General features: G+C 37.5%; 1 protein-coding gene across 1 annotated transcript in view; it reads right to left on the minus strand.

Annotated features, from left to right (window-relative positions):
* Positions 1-21,420, minus strand: part of olfml3b (olfactomedin-like 3b) — a 36,335-nt gene extending 14,915 nt beyond the window's left edge. Inside the window, exons 1-2 of the mRNA XM_026935287.2 lie at positions 21,229-21,420; positions 20,118-20,403 (exon numbers count right to left, since the gene is read on the minus strand). Coding sequence (XP_026791088.1) covers positions 20,118-20,403; positions 21,229-21,333 — 391 coding nt within the window. The 5' untranslated portion in view covers positions 21,334-21,420. The remainder of the gene's footprint in view (positions 1-20,117; positions 20,404-21,228) is intronic.
* Between the last annotated feature and the right edge of the window lie 102 nt (positions 21,421-21,522).

Consider the following 21,522-nt stretch of genomic DNA (forward strand, 5'->3'; position numbering starts at 1 on the left):
ATGTGGTGACGTCATATGTATCATACAAGTTTAGGAAATAACATTTACAGTATACAGTTTTATATTGTGCAGTGTGTGATTGTTCTTCCCATACAACATACCTACACCCACACATACTGGGACCGCCTGGTCTACAGGGGAGACTTTTTGCCATTGTTCCACAGACTCATTCTCAGGAACCAAATTAACATACAACACCTTAGTGTGATCCTACACAACTGGGGGTCCACCCTGCCATAAAATACATTGTGTCTCTCTCATTTGGTAATGTGGTCATTATACATTTCAAAGAGGCTCAGGGGTATAAAAAGGTATACATTATACAGTGGGGGGAGATGTTAAACCAACACGCATCCTATGTCAGCAACTCTGTCCATTGACTTTGTAAGTTCTCTCTATTTTTACTTTATGTATATCTTGCATTTGTGTTTTGTATAATAAACCAATTTATTACTTTATCCCTAAATATTCAGTAGTTCTTCTGCAAGAAAGTATGGTGCATTTAGAGTGCATAATTTGTATGGTTACTAAAAATAGTTTTCTAGCTAAAGTTTTAGTAAGTTAGACATGCTTGAAAGTGACCTTTGACAAGTTAATATAAAAGGCTGATACTTGCAAGTTTAAATAAAAACCTGTGACAAGTAAAGGCCTAGGCTTGCATGTCGATAGAAACATCTGAGCTAACAGAATAATTGTTTAATAACTAGGTTATATGAAAGCCTTTGACACAGGAATGTCAGTTTATAATGAAGGCTTTCATATGAAGCTGTTTTAGATTAGATGTAATTTGAACAATGAGATATTACATTTCTAGCACTAACTAAAAGATTATTCTTTGGAATCAGTTACATTAAGTTAGCCTAGTAAATTGGAGTCAGATAATTAAGTTAGCAGTTATTATAAATTGGAGTAAGATCTTTAATTAAATGCATTAGAGTCAGACAGGGGCGGTCTGACCATCTGGAGCACCTGAAAAGCTCCACAGAAGAAAGTTTAAGGTATTAGAGTCAGATGCTTTGAAATGTTCTAAATTAACAGATCTTGCCTTTGGCATGAAGTCAAGTTGCAATTCTGCAGGCGCTGATGGCTCTAGCATTACAGTCAAGGACAGCGAGGCTAGGACGGGCAGCAGGGTCAGCGATGATTCAGCTGCTCTCTCTCATACATCTCTCTCTCATACACACAAACTCTCTTTCGCATACACATACACATGCTCTTTCAAATATACACTTTCTCATACACACACACATGTATATACCCCTCTTCTCCTCCTCCTCCTCATTCCCTACTAAAGCTCTGCTGACCTGCTCCAAAAGACGCCCTTAACTCTGCAGACATGATCATAGGTGAGTTTAATGTCACGATAGTATGCCATTCAGATGTGGATTCATGTTAGTGCTAAAAAAAGTTTCAGTCCTGATTCATTTTTGCACTCTGTCTGGGTAGGAGTGTGCGACTGGAGCGGAAGAATTCATTGTATATAGTTGTTTAAATGCACATGACAATAAACTTGAAAAGTGAGTTGTACAGCTGAGTGGTGCAGCTCCCCTCCACTGCACCCAGATGATGCCCCCTGACTAGCTAATATAAAAAACATGCATTTAACCTTCGGCTGCACCTATTTCCATCCTTGGTCATAGGAAAGCAGCGGACTAAGATATCATCTTATATTTAAGTCCTACAACTGACCACAAGCCAACATTGCATTTTGTCTGCAGCAAAGTTCACATCATCCTAGAATAGGTATCATCATTTTAGCTCTGGGTTGTTAATTAGCTTGTCAGCAACCTTTACATGTCATAATTTTTGTAATAAATTTGTGTCTGCACATTATTTTTATTAATACATGCTTAGGCACTATTGTTTAGCTTGATTAATCAATTATTATGGCATTATGGCATAATCCTATTTACCATGCTAAACTTGTAATACATTGGTGTCAGCACTCTGTTTTACCCATCAATGAAACTATAAAAAATAAATAAATAAAAAATATACACCATGCCATGCTACTTGGATCTTAGCATGCCTGGCAGACATCACATCATGGATGGTAGCTCATCAGCTGAAACTTAATCCCAGCAAAACCAAGCTGCTGTGCATCCCCGCAGACGTATCCCCATGTCAAGATCTTGTGATCTCCCTGAACAACTCTCATCTCTCGTTATCTGCCACTGCATGCAACCTTGGGGTAACCATGCACAACAAACTGTCTGGATCTCTTGCTCCACATCATTTTTAGACTGGATTACTGCAACAGGCTTCTGGCAGGTCTGCCTCAGTGCACCATCCAACTTTTGCAACTAATCCAGAATGCAGCTATATGACTTGTTTTCAACCTCCCGAAGTTGGTGATGGTACTCTTAGTCCCTAACCTAGTGAACTAGCATGAGGGTGTGGTTTCACTCCCTGAGTGACTGAGTAACTGACTGACTGAGTCCCATTGTTTAAATAACCATGCATAAGGAGTTTAGCTATCTGAATTTCAATCTAACTACTCTTATCTAGTAAGCTGTGAGCAATACCAGGGACATTCATCTGCTGGGTTTATTTGCAAACTATGCCACCTCTGCATCATTTTGGGATAGTTGGAGAGAGAGGTAGGGTATCCAATGCTGTGTCATTTCATGTAGGTGTGTCCTTGCTTCCAATATAATTGAAGCTTATAATTTATGTTAAATGAAGAGGTGTGAGGATGTACTGTGGCATGAATGCATTTGTAGCTACATATTTGGCCATATTTATCTTGACTGTTTACATGTTACATTTACATGTTCTGCCATTATCTATCTATCTATCTATCTATCTATCTATCTATCACTTTTCAATGAAAATGACGTTAGCTAGCAAGAAGTGAATGATTTGTATGTACCTGCTGAGTTTGTTTGCAAGTAGTCAACTTGCACCTAATTTACTGATAGTCACTGAAAGTAAAGGTAGGTCAGCCTTTGGAAGTTGTGTCTTTCATAAGGGTGTGTCCATGCTTGCAATATTATTGTAGTGATTAAATTATATGTAATGAAGGGGTGTGAAGATTTACTGTACTGTACCGAATGTGTTTGATGCTATATACCATATTTATCTCAACCGTTATGTTGTTTATTTACATGAATACATGTTCTGTGCTTAGCTAACTAGCTAGCTAGTTATCTAATGGTACCAGGCATTGCCCAAAACTCTTAATTATATCTCAGGAACAGCTTCTTAAAAGGATATATCTTTTAGGCCCTACATAAATGACTGCATTGCCACTTTTTAAATGCCCATGACACTTGTGTGACAAATGCTATGCAGCCTATGGCAGTCCAGCAAAACTAGGCTTGCCTAGTTTTGTTCTTAATAGATACTTCAATGCACTTCTGTAAGTCACTCTGGATAAGGGAATCTGCCAAGTGCCATAAATGTAAATGTACTCTTTGGGGTAATTTCCCAGACAGGGTTTAAATTAAACCAGAAAGCAACACCTGACCATCATATGCATGTATGATTTTTGAACATCCCATTCCAGATTTAGTCCCCCTTTGCTGTTATAATAACCCCCTCTCTTTTAGGCAGGATTTGCACTAGATTTTTGAGCATGTCTGTGAGACTTGCCCATTCAGCCACAAGAGCATTAGTGAGGTTTGGCGCTGATGTCCAGCAAGGAGAGGTACGCAGTCCATAAACTAGTGCCCATCCCAAGGTGTTCACTGGGGTCGAGGTCAGGGCTCTGTGCAGACCACAGCAAGTTCTTCATGGCAAACCATGTCTTCATGGACCTCAATTTGTGCACAGGGCATTTTCATGCTGGAAATTGCTTGGTCTAGGCTCCTTAGTTTCAGTGAAGGGAAATTGTAATACTACAACATACTAAACCATACTATACAATTTGTTCTTTGCGTTCTTTCACTTTGTGGCAACATCTTGAGGAAAGCCCACACATAGCGGTGATGGTCAGGTGTCCACAAACTTTTGACCGTATAGTGTAGGCTGAGCACTTCACCAAAATTCTGAGTGAAACTACTTGTTTGGGGAAATCATGTAAAAAAATACATTTTGATTCAAGTACTCGGACACTACTGTTTTTGTTTTTTGATATACATCCAGTGCATCCACTTTTCAAATCTACTTTTGGAACAATGTAATCTGGTCAGATCAAACTCTTTGGCAGTAAATCACCCCACACTTCTTTCATTGCACATAAGACACTTTATACTTCTGGAGAACTCTGCACACATGGACCTGTTTACAAACACCTATTCAAACCGTTACATGTACAAACTATTTAAATCTGACACTGTTTGCACTTTTACACTTTACAGTCTTTTTGCACTACTGTCATACTGCTGCTGTTCTGTCTTGCATCTTACAATAGGACTCAGAACGTTACATTTATTGTATGTATATTTGCACCTTTGGGAGTATATTGTATATAAACAGAATTCACTGTATACATTTACTCAGAGGTATATTGAACGTTTACATTTATCTGCATGTATATTTGCACCTTTGTAAGTATATTTGTATATTTAACAGAATTCACTGTTTACATTTACTCAGATGTATATTCATTCAGATGTTCACAATATATTTTTCACTCTATTTATATCTATTTATTACAAGTTTCAACAAGACAATGACCCCAAAGATACAGCTAAAATAACTCAAGAAGGCCTTACATGGCCTACCCAATCATCTGACTTGAATCCCATTAAAAATTATGGGGGATTTTGAAATTGTGAGTCCATCTTCAGGACCCTCGTAGCCTTGGGTAACTGAAGATGATTTGTGAAGAGGAATGAGTCAAAGTTGAACCACAATGCTGCAAAAAGCTAATTACTTCTTACTGTAAATGTCTCAAAGCTATAATATTAGTGTTGGTCATTTGTGGTGTCTAATTTTTTTCCGCTATTAATTTCAACTATTAATTTCTGCATTAATTTTAACATATCTTTGTTTATGCTTATGAATACATGTTCTTCATTCATATTTATAAGTACAAGTCAAAGGACATTATAAATTTGAAGTGGATATGTGCATTGAAAGTATATTATATAACAAACTAAAGTGTCAGAAAAGACACACTAATAATAAATAAGTGTTCTATAAGATTATTTCCCAGTGTTTAAGTCTGAGAATGATGGAGAATGATGCAAAATGGGTTGAGATGAAATTGTTGGTGTTTATTATTAGTGCGTCTTTCTACATTCAATAAGGATTGAAATCTACATTCAATGTAAATTATAAAAGTAATCCACCACCATTCAGTGATGTTTGTGTACACAGCTACATATGGCAAATTATATAAACAATTTGAAATTATGCACGTTTAATTCATATTCTTTCTTAAAGAGCATGTTTGACTTAGTTTACCCCTACATGTTAATTAATACATTAACTAACAAACATGTACTTGAGGTGATCATTATTCACGCATGAATTCATGACTCACGTCATAGATAAGGTTAGCTCTTCATTAGTTTGTGATTAGTACATGGCTTTACTCATCATTAATTCAAATATAAATAAGTATTAATTCAGTTATTAGTGCATGATTATTCATGTACTGTTACTGTAAAGTGTTACCAGAAAATGTATTTCCCCTCACTATTTACATTTGTCGTAGATAATCATTTCAACCATTCTTCTTTAATGTCTTTAAGATAATTAAAAATATAGATTCAGTATTCAGTTTTTACATATTATTGGCTGAGATGAAACACAGAAGGAAGCAAATGTAAAATGATCTCCACTGTGTTCATGCAGCATGAAAGCAATGCAAAACCTAATGTCATCCAAATCCTTGTAAGGGTTACACATTGAAAGGGTTACCCTGTCATTGAGTATTTGTCTGGCTGATGGTGTCCTTCATCTTTCCTGATGTAATTCACATAATCTAGTTCTCTCTTTTGACAGAATTAAACTTCATTTAGACCTGCCTCTTTGGAGATATAATTTATACTACAATTTACACCTGACATAATGTTAATTTTTGACTTGGAATCAGATTATTTATATCTAAATTATGCAAAATCTAATGACTATTTCTATACCTGACACCAAAAGTGATTTAGAGTTAGTCCAGTTTACATTTATTACATTTAATACAACTATGCTAAATACCTGTCTGTGAAACCACCCCACAATCTAATTTTTGTGTGCAACCTATCTACAGTTAGTTATACATAAGAATTGCTTGTGTTCCTACCTACAGAGCTACAGTGGATCTAAAATGTCTACACACCCCTTTTAAAATGAAGGTTTTTATGATGAAAAATTTAAACCAAGATAAATCACGTCAGAACTTTTTCCACCCTCGTTGTCCACCCTCGTAACATATTAAAAAAAAAGTGGAAATACAATTATTTTAGGGAAAAATAGGAAAAATAAAAAGTTACAATAACCAGGTTGCTAAGTGCAACCCTGTATAATTGGGGATGTAGCTGTGTTCAGAATGAACCAATCATTTGCTCTTTTCAAAAATAATTATTATACAGCTGTCATCAATGAAATTATTCTGATTAAGCCCAAATAAAGGCCAGCTGTTTCTGTAGAATTTTCTTGACATCTTGTTGGTTTCTTCTGACTGCTGAAGCCATCAAAGAGCTTACAAAGCATGTACATGGTCTCACTGTCGAAAGGAATTGATGAGGAGAGGAGTATAAAAGAATTTCCAAAACATTTGATGTACCATGGAACATCTTGAAGGCCATCATCAAGTGGAGATAATGGAGCACCACAGTGAAATTACAGGACATCCCTCCAAAATTTGCAAAAGAACAAGACAAAAACTTTCCAGGGAGGCTGCCAAGAGACCTACAGCAACATTAAAGGAGCTGCAGGAATTTCTGATAATCTCTCGTATTGTTCACATGTCTGGATTATGTGGTAGGGTGGCTAGACAGAAGCTGTTTCTCACAAAAACCATCCATGCCCAAATAAATGTGGCAAAATGTGTTGTGGTCTGATGAGACCTATTCTAAAAGTTATAATAATTCCATAATTCCAAAAGGTATGTTTGGCACAAAAAAACACATCAACAAAAGAACACCATATCCATGGTGAAGAATGGTGGTGGCAGCATCGATCTTTAGGGCTTCTTTTCTTCAGCTAGAACTGGGGCTTTTATCAAGTTGGAGGGAATCATGAATAGCTACAAATACCAGCCCATTTTAGTCCAAAACATTCAGGTATCTGCTAGTAAGCTGACGATGAAAAGGAATTTCACCTTTCGATGTGACAATGACCCAAAGCATACATCCAAATCAACAAAGGAATGGCTTAACCATAAGAAGTTTAATGTTTCTGAATGGACAAGCCAGAGCCCAGACCTGAATCCAACTAAAAATCTGTGGGGTGACCTGAAGCAGGCTGTGCACAGGAGATGTCCTCACAATTTGAAGGATATACTGTTGAATGTTTTATATTGCCAAGTCAAGATGTGCCATGTTGATAGACCCAAAAAGACTAAGTGGTGTAATAATATCAAAAGGTGCTTCAACAAAGTATTAGTTTAGGGGTGTGCACACTTATGCAACTAGGTTATTGTAAGTTTTGTAAGTATTTTTCCTATTTTTCTGATTGTTTTTTTTAAAAACTGAATTGTTATACATTGTAATTTCACACTGAGAGTGGAAAAAACTCTGACATGATTTATCTTGGTTTAATTTTTTTTCATCACAAAAACCAGCCATTTTAGCAGGGGTGTGTAGACTTTTTATATCCATTGTACATATTTCATTGTACATTTGCATGTACATTAATGCATGCAGTTGTAAAACATGGAGCTTTCAGGTTGTGCTGAACAGAATAAATATACAAGAACCCTTAGGGGTGGTTCCCAAGACAGGGTGTTGACCTCCTCACCTGAGGATGCACTGTTCATGAATATGATCAGCACCTACAGTATATCATGTCATAGAGAGAATAAGAGGCCTGGGCCTCAAGCTCAATCCAGACAAATGCCACTTAAGGTCCATACATGGGGCATCTTCTCTATAATCAAAAACGTTAGGCCTGACCCTGCAAAGACTGCTGCACTTAAAAAAGCCGAAGGAATTTCTGACAAAGCCTACCACTGCTGTGTAACCTTAATTTACATCACTTTTTGGTTCAATTCAACTGAATTCAATTTTATTTGTATAGTGCTTGTAACAATGGACCGCCGGTCCTACTTTGGCATCATTGAAATGTTATAGTTGCAATCCCTCATTGCCACTATTGGCCCTAGGTCTATGACAGAATTCTACACTATTGTATAACCTGAAGCATTTGGAGCACTGTTGTGTCTATTTGTGTCTACTTCTGGGAGCTTTTCCCTCCCTGTTCACTTGCTGGATCACCTCTCACTTGGTGATCCTTTATCCCCTGCTTTCCAAATTAAGTACTCCCACACACTCCCAAATTCCTACCTGCAGCAATTTCACCAGTAGCATCCTGGCATGAAAGCCACAAAATCCAGGGTTAGAGAAACAATGTTGTGGCCTGGCTCGTTTTATAATTGACCACCAACCTCACCACTGCCACGATGATGCAAAGCTCAAATGGCACTTTGCTGTCCATGTAGTGCCACATAAGTTCACCGGCAGTTCACCAGCATGGAATTTCAGGATTTTTGTGTTTATGGGACGTGTATTTTGCATTGCTCGGCATACGCAACTTTGCATGGGGTGGCCTGTCAGTGGTAGCACAGTGGCTCCAGTGGGATTGAGTAACTGAGTAAAACCTGGCTCATACTTACTTCATTTGGCATTCTGAATATTCACATATTTTTTCGTAAACTTTATAATAAGTCATAAAGCTAATCAGGCATATGCCATCAGCTACTAAACATAAATTATCTTTTTCTCATAGACTACTACCAGTATAGCAAACTCCAGAAGTATACAGATACGTGTTAGTACGGAGTTGTGCTCATGTAATGAAGTACATATAACACCCCAGCAAGCATCCCCACATCAGGCCATACAGGCAGCCTACACTGGCACCGATGTGCAAATCTACGGTGGCCCAATGGGAGCTGCCCATATCAGGCCAAAGTAGGCTGCCTGTATCCAGCTAACGTGGGCTGTCCACATCAGGCCAAAACCATGGGGCCAATGTCACGCTGATGTGCAAATTCCCAGCAGCCTGATGTGGAGAGCCTGTGATGGGCCCTGGTCCGTGATGGACCAATTGTCCAATGTGGGCTGCCCATATTGAACTGGTTATGGCCTGAAGTGGGCACCCTACACTGGACATTTGGTGATTTTCTCATTGATGTGACATGTCAAAACAATGTGAAATCTGGTTAGATGTGGGTAAAATTAAATGGAGAGCATTGTTCCAGGAAGACCATGTTTCGCTATCCAACTGGCTGACCTTGCCTGACATTCTGAATTTTGCTGTTTTCACAAATGATCCTGAAAACAAGTAAATTAAAAACATTTTCATAACATCATATATAAATACATTTAAAAGAATCATTTATTTTTAAGCAAATATCTGATAAATAACTTTTATCTGATAAATAAATTAAGCCCATTTACCCTTTAGACCACTTTCAACTTTGAAAAAAAAAGAAACCAATAATGTGCACTATTGTTGTTTCAACCAGCACTGTTTGGGCTGATGTGGGTAAAATAGGTATTGGCCCAACACGAGCTAGCCTGCTGTGGTCCCAAATGCAAATATTGGCCCAACACGAGCTAACCTGCTGTGGTCCCAAATGCATACATTTGCTTCACTGGTTTCTTCTGTCTCACTGATTTCAAGAGGCACTTGGTCTGTATTAAAATACAAAACCAAACCTTTTGTAATAAAGCTTAAATTCAATTAAAAACAATTCCCTCTGTAACTGTCATTATGTCAACATATTAATAACCTGTCAACGTGTGAAACAGTACCAATGTGCCAAACATAATCTAACCCTAACTATACAGTGTTTTACTGTTTGATAATGGATTTACCTGCCTATGTCAAATCAGCTCTGTTAATTTTAACAGTTTTATGGTTAGAATATAACCCTTATGTGTATAGTTGCATGCTTATTCTCATTTTTCTGAAAGCATATAAGCAAGCTAGAGTATAAGCAGATTTTTTGTCGTGCTCAATACAAACTTTCTGTTTCTCTTTTTCTCTGCTTTTTTCTCCTCTGTGCTCAGTCAGTGTTTGTCTTGTTTGTATATTGGCTATAGCATTTCTTGTGGAACCCAATATTAGCCAATGCATCCTAAAGCTTATAAAACATATTTACTATTTATTCAGTGCATTCCTGGCAGCTACACTATTGTGTAAAGGTACAACCATTGCTGTACATTAGAGACAGTGAAATTTTTTTTCTGTAATTATGATTGAAGGGCCAGTTTAATTGGTGAGTACAAGCATTACTCCATCTTAGATTCCTCTTCATGCTATTATTTCAACTAATTTATTTTCAGATGTGTAGCAAAAATCTTTCAGTTAGAATGCACATTTGAAGAGATAAATGAGACAATACATTTTTAGGTACACCTACTCTGTGGGGTGAGATAACTGAAAATTCCTATAAACATGGGTGTGCAATTTGATTAAAATATCCCTCTTCATGTATATAAAAAGTAAATCACACACATGCACTCATATTTGAACAGAATGAAGCAGGTTATTAAGAATTTTTTTAAGCTCTTATTGTTACTGCTGCTGCCCTGCAGTAAACACGATGGGTGAGAAGTAAACATGTTTAGAAGACATTATTCATGACATTTCATACTGATGCCTCTGTTTTTGCATTTCTTGGAAATTAGAGACATAAAAAAGCATAGCTTTGCATTAAAATGTGTTGCTTCTGTGCTATTCACATGTGCAATGTTTACAATGTTGTTTTGCCCCACCTGATAAGTAATCTAACTGGTGTATCATCTGATTGGATCTCTCTGCATAGGTGTCCTGAGATACTGTTAGTACAGACTGCAAGTTAAACTTTACATGTTAACAGAAATATTTTAGATGAGGGTACAAAAAGTAAGGAAGCCAGGGATTGAAGAAATGAATGTTTTTGAGGGTTTTGAGGCCCACAGCCTAGACAACGTACACAGACTGTGATTCTTGTGATTAAAAGTATGCTTCAACACAAAGTGAAAAAGCAGACACATGCTGCCTTAACAAAGGCTAAACACACAAGGAAGGCAGATTATGACATATCTGAAAAAAAAGACTGCCTCCACTCCACAAAAGAAAAAGACTGAGAAAACAGACTCCATGTCGCCATGACAGGCTCCCCAGCCAAACAGCTACATAGTCCAAGACATAGTCCAAGCCATACCCCTGAACAGTACAGTGCCACTGAACAACTAGCCATGGTTCTACAAACTCTGGCATAAAAGACTGTCCCCAGAGCATATGAACCTGAAGCAACTGTGTGTCCAGTGAAAACTTCTCGGCCATGCTTGTTGGCATCCCATCTCCAAAGCACTGAAAAGTCACCTAGCACTGGCACTCGCTCTGGACGAATCTGATATATTATCCATATAATATCCGAGATATTAAAATTTTTCTATTGATCTATTGATCAAGGCCTGTCTCTAGAATATATTTAAATATCTATGACCACCTATTCCAGGAATAAGGATGGAATAAGGAGAAAGACTGTAAATTCAGCAGGCATGAAAATGATGCTGACAACTTCCTAACCCCCCTGACAAAGTCCTATTATTTTTATGCAATTAATCTTTGTTAAATCTAATCCCTTTGCCATAATTAGAGGGCCAAGCACAACCCTATTGTTTTATGCTTTTTCTGCTTCTTCTTCTTCTTCTTATTATTATTATTATTATGGATCCAAGCATGACATGCTGGAAACCTATTGCGAATCAATACTGAAGAGGCAGAGCCTTATTTACTCAAACAGCTGTAACTCGTGAGTGCTTGCATGGATTCACACAAAACTTAGGCATATACAGGAAGAGATTCTGAGGTCATATGCAAAGTTGGGGTGTGGTCATACATAAGGGTGGAGCTAAGTTCAAATAATTTTCTCAGGAACCATAAGTCTGATTGAGTTGAAATTTGGTATGCTGCATCTATGTGCTATTTCATTTGTGGATTTTTTGATGATGACCTAATTAATTAAAAAACATGACTGCCATTGCCCAATCAGATTTTAGCAGGCATTTGACAGAGTTAACATTGAGCTATCATTATGAAACTTGAATGGTTCAGGTAGTGACCCATTAGTAAGTGATGCAATCTCACTCAATTTGGCCACTGTGGGGGTGCTATTCATATTATTGCACACAAAAACAAGCATATCTCTTGGAAAATAAGGTGTAGAAAGAAATTTTATTTAGCTTGATTCTATTGGTGAAACTATAGAAAATTGCCTTTGGATTATTTAGCCACACTCAGTCAAATTTATGAGAATTTGCATTATATGCAAAACCTACATTTGTAAACAAGTCCTAGGATTTTTGGCCAGTCTTCACAATATTACTCCCAATTACATGGGAGAATGTGAAACTCAATAATTATCGAAAATATGTTGACGTTTATAAACAGTATGGCCATCACATGTCAATCAATTTTAAGGAGGTGGAGCTGGTTTCCTCAAATAGCTGTAATTCATGATTGGATTTGAAACAAACTGGAAATACCTGTGCAGTACAAGGTTCTGAGCATGCCTGCAAAGGTCGGGGTGTGGTCATACATAGGGGCAGGCGGATTTCATCTCTAACCTGGTTGTTTCTTTAGATAAAGCATTAATTGTTGGAGACTTTAATATTCATTTAGATAACCCAGAAGACCCTCTGAGAACAGCTGTTATGTCTGTTCTAGATTCAATAGGGTTAATCAGAATGCAATAGGACCCAGTCATAGTGGTGGTCCCACTCTTGATTTAATACTAAGCTTCAGATTAGATATAGAAAATATAGTCACATTTCTGCAGTCTGAAGCTATCTCAGATCATTATCTCATCACATTTAAAATATGTTTTAATCATAATAAATGCATCTTGCCGCATCAAACATACATTCACGTCAGCAACTGCACAGAGTTTTATGAGTAATCTCCCAGAGTTACCAACCATGATTGGATCACCGTCTGATCAATTTCCGATAAGGTAGCTCTACCTAAAAGAAAACTGATTAGAGAGAATAAGCTTGCACCCTGGTATAACAATCACACACGCACTGTAAAACAGACCCCTCAAAAATTAGAGCGTAAATGGCATCAAACTAAATTTGTAGTATTTCAACCAGCATGGAAGGAGAGCCTTCTGAGCTATAGAAAAGCTCTTAGTGCTTCTAGATCAATGTAACTCTCATCCCTAATTGAAGATAACTAAAATAATCATAGATTTTTATTTAATACTGTGGCAAAATTAAATAGGAATAAGACCATAATAGAAACATGCACACAATCATTATATAGTAGTGATGACTTCATTAATTTTTTCAATGGTAAAATTGAAAATATCAGGTAAAAAATTCAGACTAGTAATTTAAAACCAGACAGTTTTATACCTAACCCTGTAGATAATAATATAATGATATCAGATCAACAATTAGAATGTTTTATTCCCCTTCAAGAGACTGAACTAGTTTCACTAATTTCCTCATCAAAGTCAACATGTATACTAGATCCCTTACCTACATGTTTCTTCAAACAGATAATTCCAAAAGCAATCGAACTTCTTCTAAAAATAATCAGTTCTTCCCTTAGCACTCGCTATGTGCTGAAATATTTTAAACTAGCAGTTATCAAACCCCTGATTAAAAAACCAGACCTCAACCCCTGTCAATTGTCCAACTATTGGACAATTGACAGGGTTTTTTTTGACTGATCGTTATCAGATTGTAGATATAAATGATGACTTTTCTATGCATACTAAGGTAAAGTTTGGTGTTAATGAGGTGTTAATGCAAATTACATCAAAAACATGGCTGCTTTCAGCCAATCAGATTTCAGTAGGCAGTTTATACAACCAGCACTGAGCTGTCATCAAAACAACTAGAGAAGTATGTTTATGTATGGTCTCTTTATGGTTCTATGTATCTTTGCAAGAACTAGCCACTGGGGCGCTGTTTGCGAGGAGTGCTTGGACACCAGAGACCACCGCTTGCAGCTATATTTAGGGGGCCACGCATGTGATGTTTGGAACCCTACTGGTTTTGTTAGGATTTTTCTTCTCCACCTTCTTCTTCTTCTTTTTCTTCTTCTTCTTCTTCTTTTTCTCCACTAAAACTGATGCAGACCAAACTGTAGGTCATGATTCATTTACTTTTTGGTTTATATTTTCACAACTGTAGGTAATTGATTAAAACTTGCTACTGTATATCAGCAGAGTTCCTGGGTCCTCCTGAATTATTTTTGCCTTATGGTTTAATTACTTTTTAGAATTTTTTTTCAATTTTTTTTTCTAATTAAAACATTTTGGGCAGAAATATAGCCTACCAAAAACTGCATACTTTTGGACCCTGGGCTATGTGCACACACTTCTGGCATTAGTATGGTTGTTACAGTGAATTCTGCCACTACTTTGTTTAAATTATAGTGTTGACTTGTAAATGAATGTAAAAGAATGTAAATGGATGTAGTGTGTTTTTGTGGCTTGATATTGTAGTTTATATTTAACTAATATACAGCTGCACTGTTATTAGTAGGTGGCACATGTGCTGGGACTGGATCACACAGTCAGCACATGAAAACCTCACTTTTGAGAACTATCTGTATCCGCCCACTAGGGATGCAGTGCTTATTATAGAGAATGTTATAGAGAATATAGAGACCACAGTAGAGTCCATTTAGTTCATTACTTCATATTGCCTAAGTTTAGGCATAAGGATGCTCTATTTGAAGAAAATATGACAAAATGCACACATTATCTATTAGTAACACAAAAGTATGAGATCTTTCTTCATCTTCTAATGTTAATATGAAAGGCCGTGGTTTGGGAATAAGTGCACACTAAACAAAGTCTTTATCAAAGTTCCCACATTATAGCCCTGCTTTTTTAACCATTTCTACATCCTAACTACATGTGTGATGAAAATGCTGACATTTACTGAGGTTAATCCACATCCTGTATCTGCCTCAAAATGTCAGTTTGATGCCCATCATACCACCAATCCGATCTCACAGTTATTTTAAGTAGATTAAAATCTATAACATCAACTGTGTTCTACACAATTATTTTTCTCTAGACGGAGCACATCATGACTCAAATGTTCCTACACAGAATGCAGGCACTGATTTTGATTGCAAAGTAATGAGATGTCAAGGTTACATGATTATCATTCTTCTATTTAACAGATTATTAGGCTGCATGTAAGTGTAACAGAATTGATTAACCCAAATGTGGCCAGTCTGAATGAAATTTTCATCTGTTTGAAAAAGGTTAACTTTTTTAATAATCAATTAATCAAGTTTTTTTCACCATGTAAACCTTTCCATCAATTCTTTTCACACTCTCAATCAACATATGTATTCTGTGTGTTGGAGTCATGATTATATCCATTCTGATATTTTTAATTTTCTGAAAAAACCTCACCATAAAATATGAAATGTAGCAAGTAGAGAATAACAAAAGAGATATAAAAACATACTAAAACAATTTGACTGGCCAAACTGTTTGCCCTCTACAGGTCAATGAAATTTTAAGTCAGTGCATATATGTACTAAAAGCGCCATATCTTCTGAATGCAACTTTACAATATATAGTCAGTAGGTCACTCTTTGGCCACCCCTCAAATTTCAAAACATTTGGCTCATAGGGAGCGCTATAACTGAAAACTGTATATACAGTATCTCCTCAACTGTTTTACATACAAAGATTAAATTTGCTCTGCATTCTCTTGGTCAAAAATGAAAACTTTATGTCAAGTTATGTTTATAATTAAAACTCTTGGGGAAGAAATATAGCCTACCAAATACTGCATACTCTGAAAATGGCACACTTTTGGATGTGTGTGTGTGTACACCACCAGGCAAAGAAAGAGATGGGAGTCTATGGACAGGTTTGTTCTTAGCAGGACAGAATTTGTGTTTAACACCCCTTGGTTTATATTGGTCCTAATCTAGACATTCTGTATAAAATCTGTGTTTTTTGAATGTGTGAAGGTATCCAAAATTATGTGCATGCATAGGGCAAGGTTTATGAACATTTTTACCTGAATTAGTTAACTCTGAAGATCAAATAGGATGATTCTAAGAAAAAGATGGGCAAATAGTGCCTATTCAGCTTTTTAACCATACCAGTGTTTTAACATGTTTTACATTATTTCCCATCTCATGAAACATTATCCTAGTGTGATTATTAAATGGACAATCATGTACACTTTGCATCAAATTCTTTTCACAATTCCAATCAGCTTGTGTGTCCTGCACATGTGAGTCATGATGCACTTTTAAAATACAATGGTTGTACAAGAAAACACATTTTATCTTACAGATTTTAATAGGGGGCAGGATTCAAATAATTGTTTTTAAATCCAATTAATCCAGTTAATCCAATCCAGCTAAAATCTGTTGTACTGTACGGTTGTGCTAATTTGTGAAAGGATTTTTTTTAATATTGATAAGGTTACTTCTAAAGCTCCCATCACAAAATTTTAATATTATGTTCATCTGTGGTTGCTTTAGAGTTCTATGCAAGTCAGTGAGAACTAGTTACTGTACCTGTGGTGCGGTCAGCACATGGTGTTTGGCTCCCACAGATTGCCACTTGCAGCTATATTTCCTTATGTAACTGTTGTTATATTCCTAACCCTGTAAATACCCAGACAACCTTTAAAAAAGCATTTAGATGAAAGTCCATTTAGATAACATGGCCAATGGTGTACTCCTAATAGTGTAGAATAGGTTTTCACTGCTGCAAAATGTTTCCAAAACAGAATGTGTTCACTGGTGTGGCAAAACGATAGCTGACAGAGTTTGGTATTTCTGTTTATAAAACAACATACTTTTCTGCATTTACATGCAAAATGTAACATCTATCCAGAGTTCTCCATGCCAGCAAACATGGCTGAATTATGATCGAAATGCATTCAATCCCCTGGAGTATCATGCAAAATAAATTTGAAATGTTTTTTTTTTTTTTCAATTATTATTATTAAATTAAGCCATCAGAGTTATTGTGTCTGTTGTCTAAACTGAAAATCAACAGTTATAAATGCAGTCAAGGAATTATCTGCAGCAGGGGTATGCTTGTGCTTTACATGAGTGGATGATGACAGGCATATGACAAGTGCAAAAGATGACGCATGGAATGACGCTAACTCAAAGTGGTTGGTACAGCATTATTAATTAATAAATATGTAAAACATGTTGCTAAATTTTAGTCATATAATTTGCATAAGTATTGCATAAGTTGATTTTACCATTATCAGGAAGCTCTCCTTTGCACTAGGGACCCCTATTGCTGACTCACCTTAGCAGTACAGTTAAGTACAGTGCATAATCATTGTTTGGAAAAGGCAATTTCAAGACCTTAGGAAAGTGCATTTTGACCTAAGGAATATACAGAGTGTATGTGCCTGATCTGTCTAAATGGTGATCATTTGGTATGTTCTTCAAGGGTTGATGGATCTGCATTATTCCTGTTAGGAGGAATAATGCTGTTTAACTTCAGTGATGGTGCTTTTAAATTATTTCTGATGCTTTTCGTTGAAGTGTGCTGCTACAATTTTTCCATCATCACAACCTCTTGAGACCTTTCACCATGTTTGTCACTTACTGCACCACGATTTGCACAGAAATCTTCTAAATGTGAATGCAGAAAATGAATCTTTATAGATATGTTGATCCCCATGGTTTTGTATGCTTGAACCCTTGAAGTTCTCCAGCTGGACATAGTCTGGTGGTCTATAGTTCCCAAGAAAATTTCCAGAAACATTTTTGAATACCTTCTATGCTATTCTCTCCAGCTCCACTAGAAGCTCTTCAAACTGCCCGTCATTGTTGACCTGTTTGATTTCTAGACCCAAAAAACCCTTCCTTAATCTTGGAAACAGTTATTTATTTAGCATCTGTTTCAAGTATGGAATCCTTCATTTTCTTTTGACTTTTGGTCGATCAGAGCTACAGAGTCATAACTTTAAAACCGCTGACAAGTAAAGTGAATAATATTGATTATCTTGTTACAATGCCACCTGTCAAGGGGTTATATATATTAGGCTGCAAGTGAACAGTCAGTTCTCGAAGTTGATATGTTGGAAGCAGGAACAATGGGCAAGGGTAAGGATCTGAGCAACTTTGACAAGGCCCAATTTGTGCTGGCTAGATGACTGGGTTAGAGCATCTCTGAAAAGGCAGGTCTTGTGGGGTGTTCCCGCTATGCAGTGAATAGTACCTACCAAAATTGGTCCTAGGAAGGGCAACCAGTGAATCGGCGACATGGTCATGGGCACTCAAGGATCACTGATGCACATGGGGAGCGAAGGCTAGCCCATCTGGTCCAATACCATAGAAGAACTACTGTAGCACAAATTGCTGAAAAAGTTAATGCTGGCTATGATAGAAAGGTGTCAGAACACGCAGTGCATCGCAGCATGCTGCGTATGGGGCTGTGTAGCCGCAGACCGGTCAGAGTGCCCATTCTGACCCATGTCCACTGCCGAAAGCAACTACAATGGACATGTAAGCATCAGAACTGGACCATGAAGCAATAAAAGAAGGTGGCCTCATCTGATGAATAACATTTTCTTTTACATAATGTGGACAGATGCATGTATGTCACTTACCTGGGGAAGAGATGGCACCAGGATGCACTATGGGCAGAAGGCAAGCCAGCAGAAGCAGTAGGATGCTCTGGGCAATGTTCTGCTGTGAAACCTTGGGTCCTGGCATTCATGTGGATGTTACTTTGACACATACAACCTACCTAAACTTTGTTGTAGACCAAGTACACAGGTCGCCCTCATGTCTCGTGCTACCTTCTGGCTCTCCCTTTTAGTTATGCTGTCATAGCTAGTCTTACTGTAGTCCCTGTTTGCACTCTGCACATAATGTATATTGTCCTTAACCATTACGTGACAATCAGCATACTAATACTCTCCCTCACTCTCGCTCTCTCTTTCTCTGTCAAGCTACACATGCTACTTCTGAGACCAGTGATACTGACCCCTTCTGCTCTCTGGACCTACCTGATCCATCGTGATGACCTACTTCTCGTTGGAGTTCTCATCACTTGGAAATCACTCACTGCTGCTGAGGATGGCCCCACACAGACAGTCTAAACATACATGAGATTACTGTGGACAGTACCTCTTGAAAACCATGAAGGTGGCTTTGGACTGCAATTGATACAAATAGTTTTGCTACGATGGCTTAGGACTACAATTGCTATGGTAGCTTTAGGACTGCAATTGCCACAGTAACATTGCCATTGTAACAGTTTTACACTCAGAGGTGGTTTGAGGAACATGACAAAGAGTTCAAGGTGCTGACTTGGCCTCCAAATTCCCCAGATCTCAGTCCGATTAAGCATCTGTGAGATTTGCTTGTCAAACAAGTCCAATCCATGGAGGCTCCACCTCACAACTTACAGGATTTAAAGGATCTGCTGCTAACATCTTGGTGCCAGATACCACAGCACATGTTTAGAGGTCTTGTGGAGTCCAAGCCTTGGTGGGTCAGAGCTGTTATAGTTACACAAGGCAGGTGGTTAATGGCTGATCGGTGCATGTATTAAATTGCAGTGCTGTTTAACAGGGAATATTCTATTTCATTTGAAGACAATGTATTTATTTTTATTTAATACTTTTTACAGTAAGATTTTATATTTTTTTACTGTTACACTTTAAATGTGAAGGTTATAGTTTAGTCTATGTTTAGTAGAATTTGTACTTAAGATTGGAGGGTTGGCTGTAATACATAATAAACATAATAAAGTATGTACAAATGAACTTAACTATTTTATATATATATATATATATATATATATATATATATATATATATATATATATATATCATTAGTGAATATCTTTATTGCATGATTATACGAGGACATGATTTTATTAGAAGGCCATATCGCCCACTCCTATGTCAATCTACTTTCTCCAACCAACCCAGTTCTTCCAGGCTACTACATTCCATATCGAATGTTGTATGGCATACTCCTAGTTTTTCAGCTGTACGCCCTGTAATTAAAATCACTGTTTTCATGGAACATGGGAGCTATACCTGTGAGCTTGGCATATTTGGACTTATTCCTCTCCTTGGCCACAGTCACCTGCTGCTCCACCAGCTTGTCATCCACATCCACACAGGGTTGTGCTCCATTCTGTGTCCCGAGATAATCCATCTCACGCTCCACCCGGTCAACACGGACACCCACTGCATCCAGCTCACTCCTTAGTGCCTCCTTGTTCTTATCCAGGCCCTCAAGCTGAGCTACAATCTGCTGCTTGAGCTCCCGCAGCTCTGAAGTGTAGCGGCTTGTCTGTTCATGCCACAAGGAGATACGATCCTTGCAGTAAAAAAAAAGGTCAAGAGTCACACAAATTTTAACTTGATGCTTAGAGATCTTTTACCTGATTTCTAAGCAAGGCTAAATAAGCTAAATTAACTGCCTTTTGAGAACAAGCCTTGATATAGCTGCTATAGTAATAGATAGTATTCAGTACTTAAAGTATAATAGAATGTGGACCTTCATATTTGTTTGTTGATTTTGTGTATTATGCTTATAACATCTGCAGATTCATACTCTGTCCTCTACACTGCTTCTTAACTTTAAGGTTTATGATATCATTGTATCTTTTTGCTAAACAAGCTATTTATTTCATCTGTGAGTCACTGGGAAAAAATAGCTTAGAATTTCTGGAACATAAATACAGAGTCAGCATAAAAAGGGGGTGAGTATACAGTCAATTTCTTTTAGAAGATCCAAGAGACTGAAGGAGATGGGGAGAGAGAATGGAAAGACATGGGGGAGAGCAGAGAAAGGAAGAGACGGAATATAAAATTATACAGTATGTGTCCCTGCATCTGTGTGTATGTAGGGCTCTCCATGTGTGAGGGAAATCAGGCAGAAGCAAAGAAAGTGTGATAATATAATGTCAAAGTGCTAGGAGCAACAGTCAGTAAAAGTATACTTGTGTTCTCACTGCAAGACATTCTTAAGTGAAATAATAAAAAGAGGTGGTCAAAACTTCACTTTGCAGTAACAAAGACTCATGCATGCCCATCAAAATGGAAATGCCTTTGAGTGTGCATTTGATTCCAATTAAAGCCAACCTCCTTGGAGTTCTGGATGTGCTGATGTGGCTGGGAGAACAGGCAACTTCAGGCTTACCTCAATCGCAAGCAGTCTCCTCTCTAAGTAGTCCATTAAGGCCTGTTGCTGTGCTGCAGCCACTCCACCAAGTAAAACGACAAGGAACTGAAGGATTCTCATCATGATCTGAGAAAGGAAAGTTCTAGTCTGGTGCGTGTGAGTGTGTGTGGTATAAGTGCACAGAGAGGGAGGAAGTCCTCACCACTGAGTGCTCACTTCGACTGGAATGTTTTGACAAGCCAAATAGGAGGAGCCTGAAACATCTGGAACTGCCATAGCTTTTCTTTGCTTAACTTTCTTCACTCTCCTTTT

Source organism: Pangasianodon hypophthalmus, chromosome 20 (genome assembly GCF_027358585.1).
Source record: "Pangasianodon hypophthalmus isolate fPanHyp1 chromosome 20, fPanHyp1.pri, whole genome shotgun sequence".
Lineage (NCBI taxonomy): Eukaryota > Metazoa > Chordata > Actinopteri > Siluriformes > Pangasiidae > Pangasianodon > Pangasianodon hypophthalmus.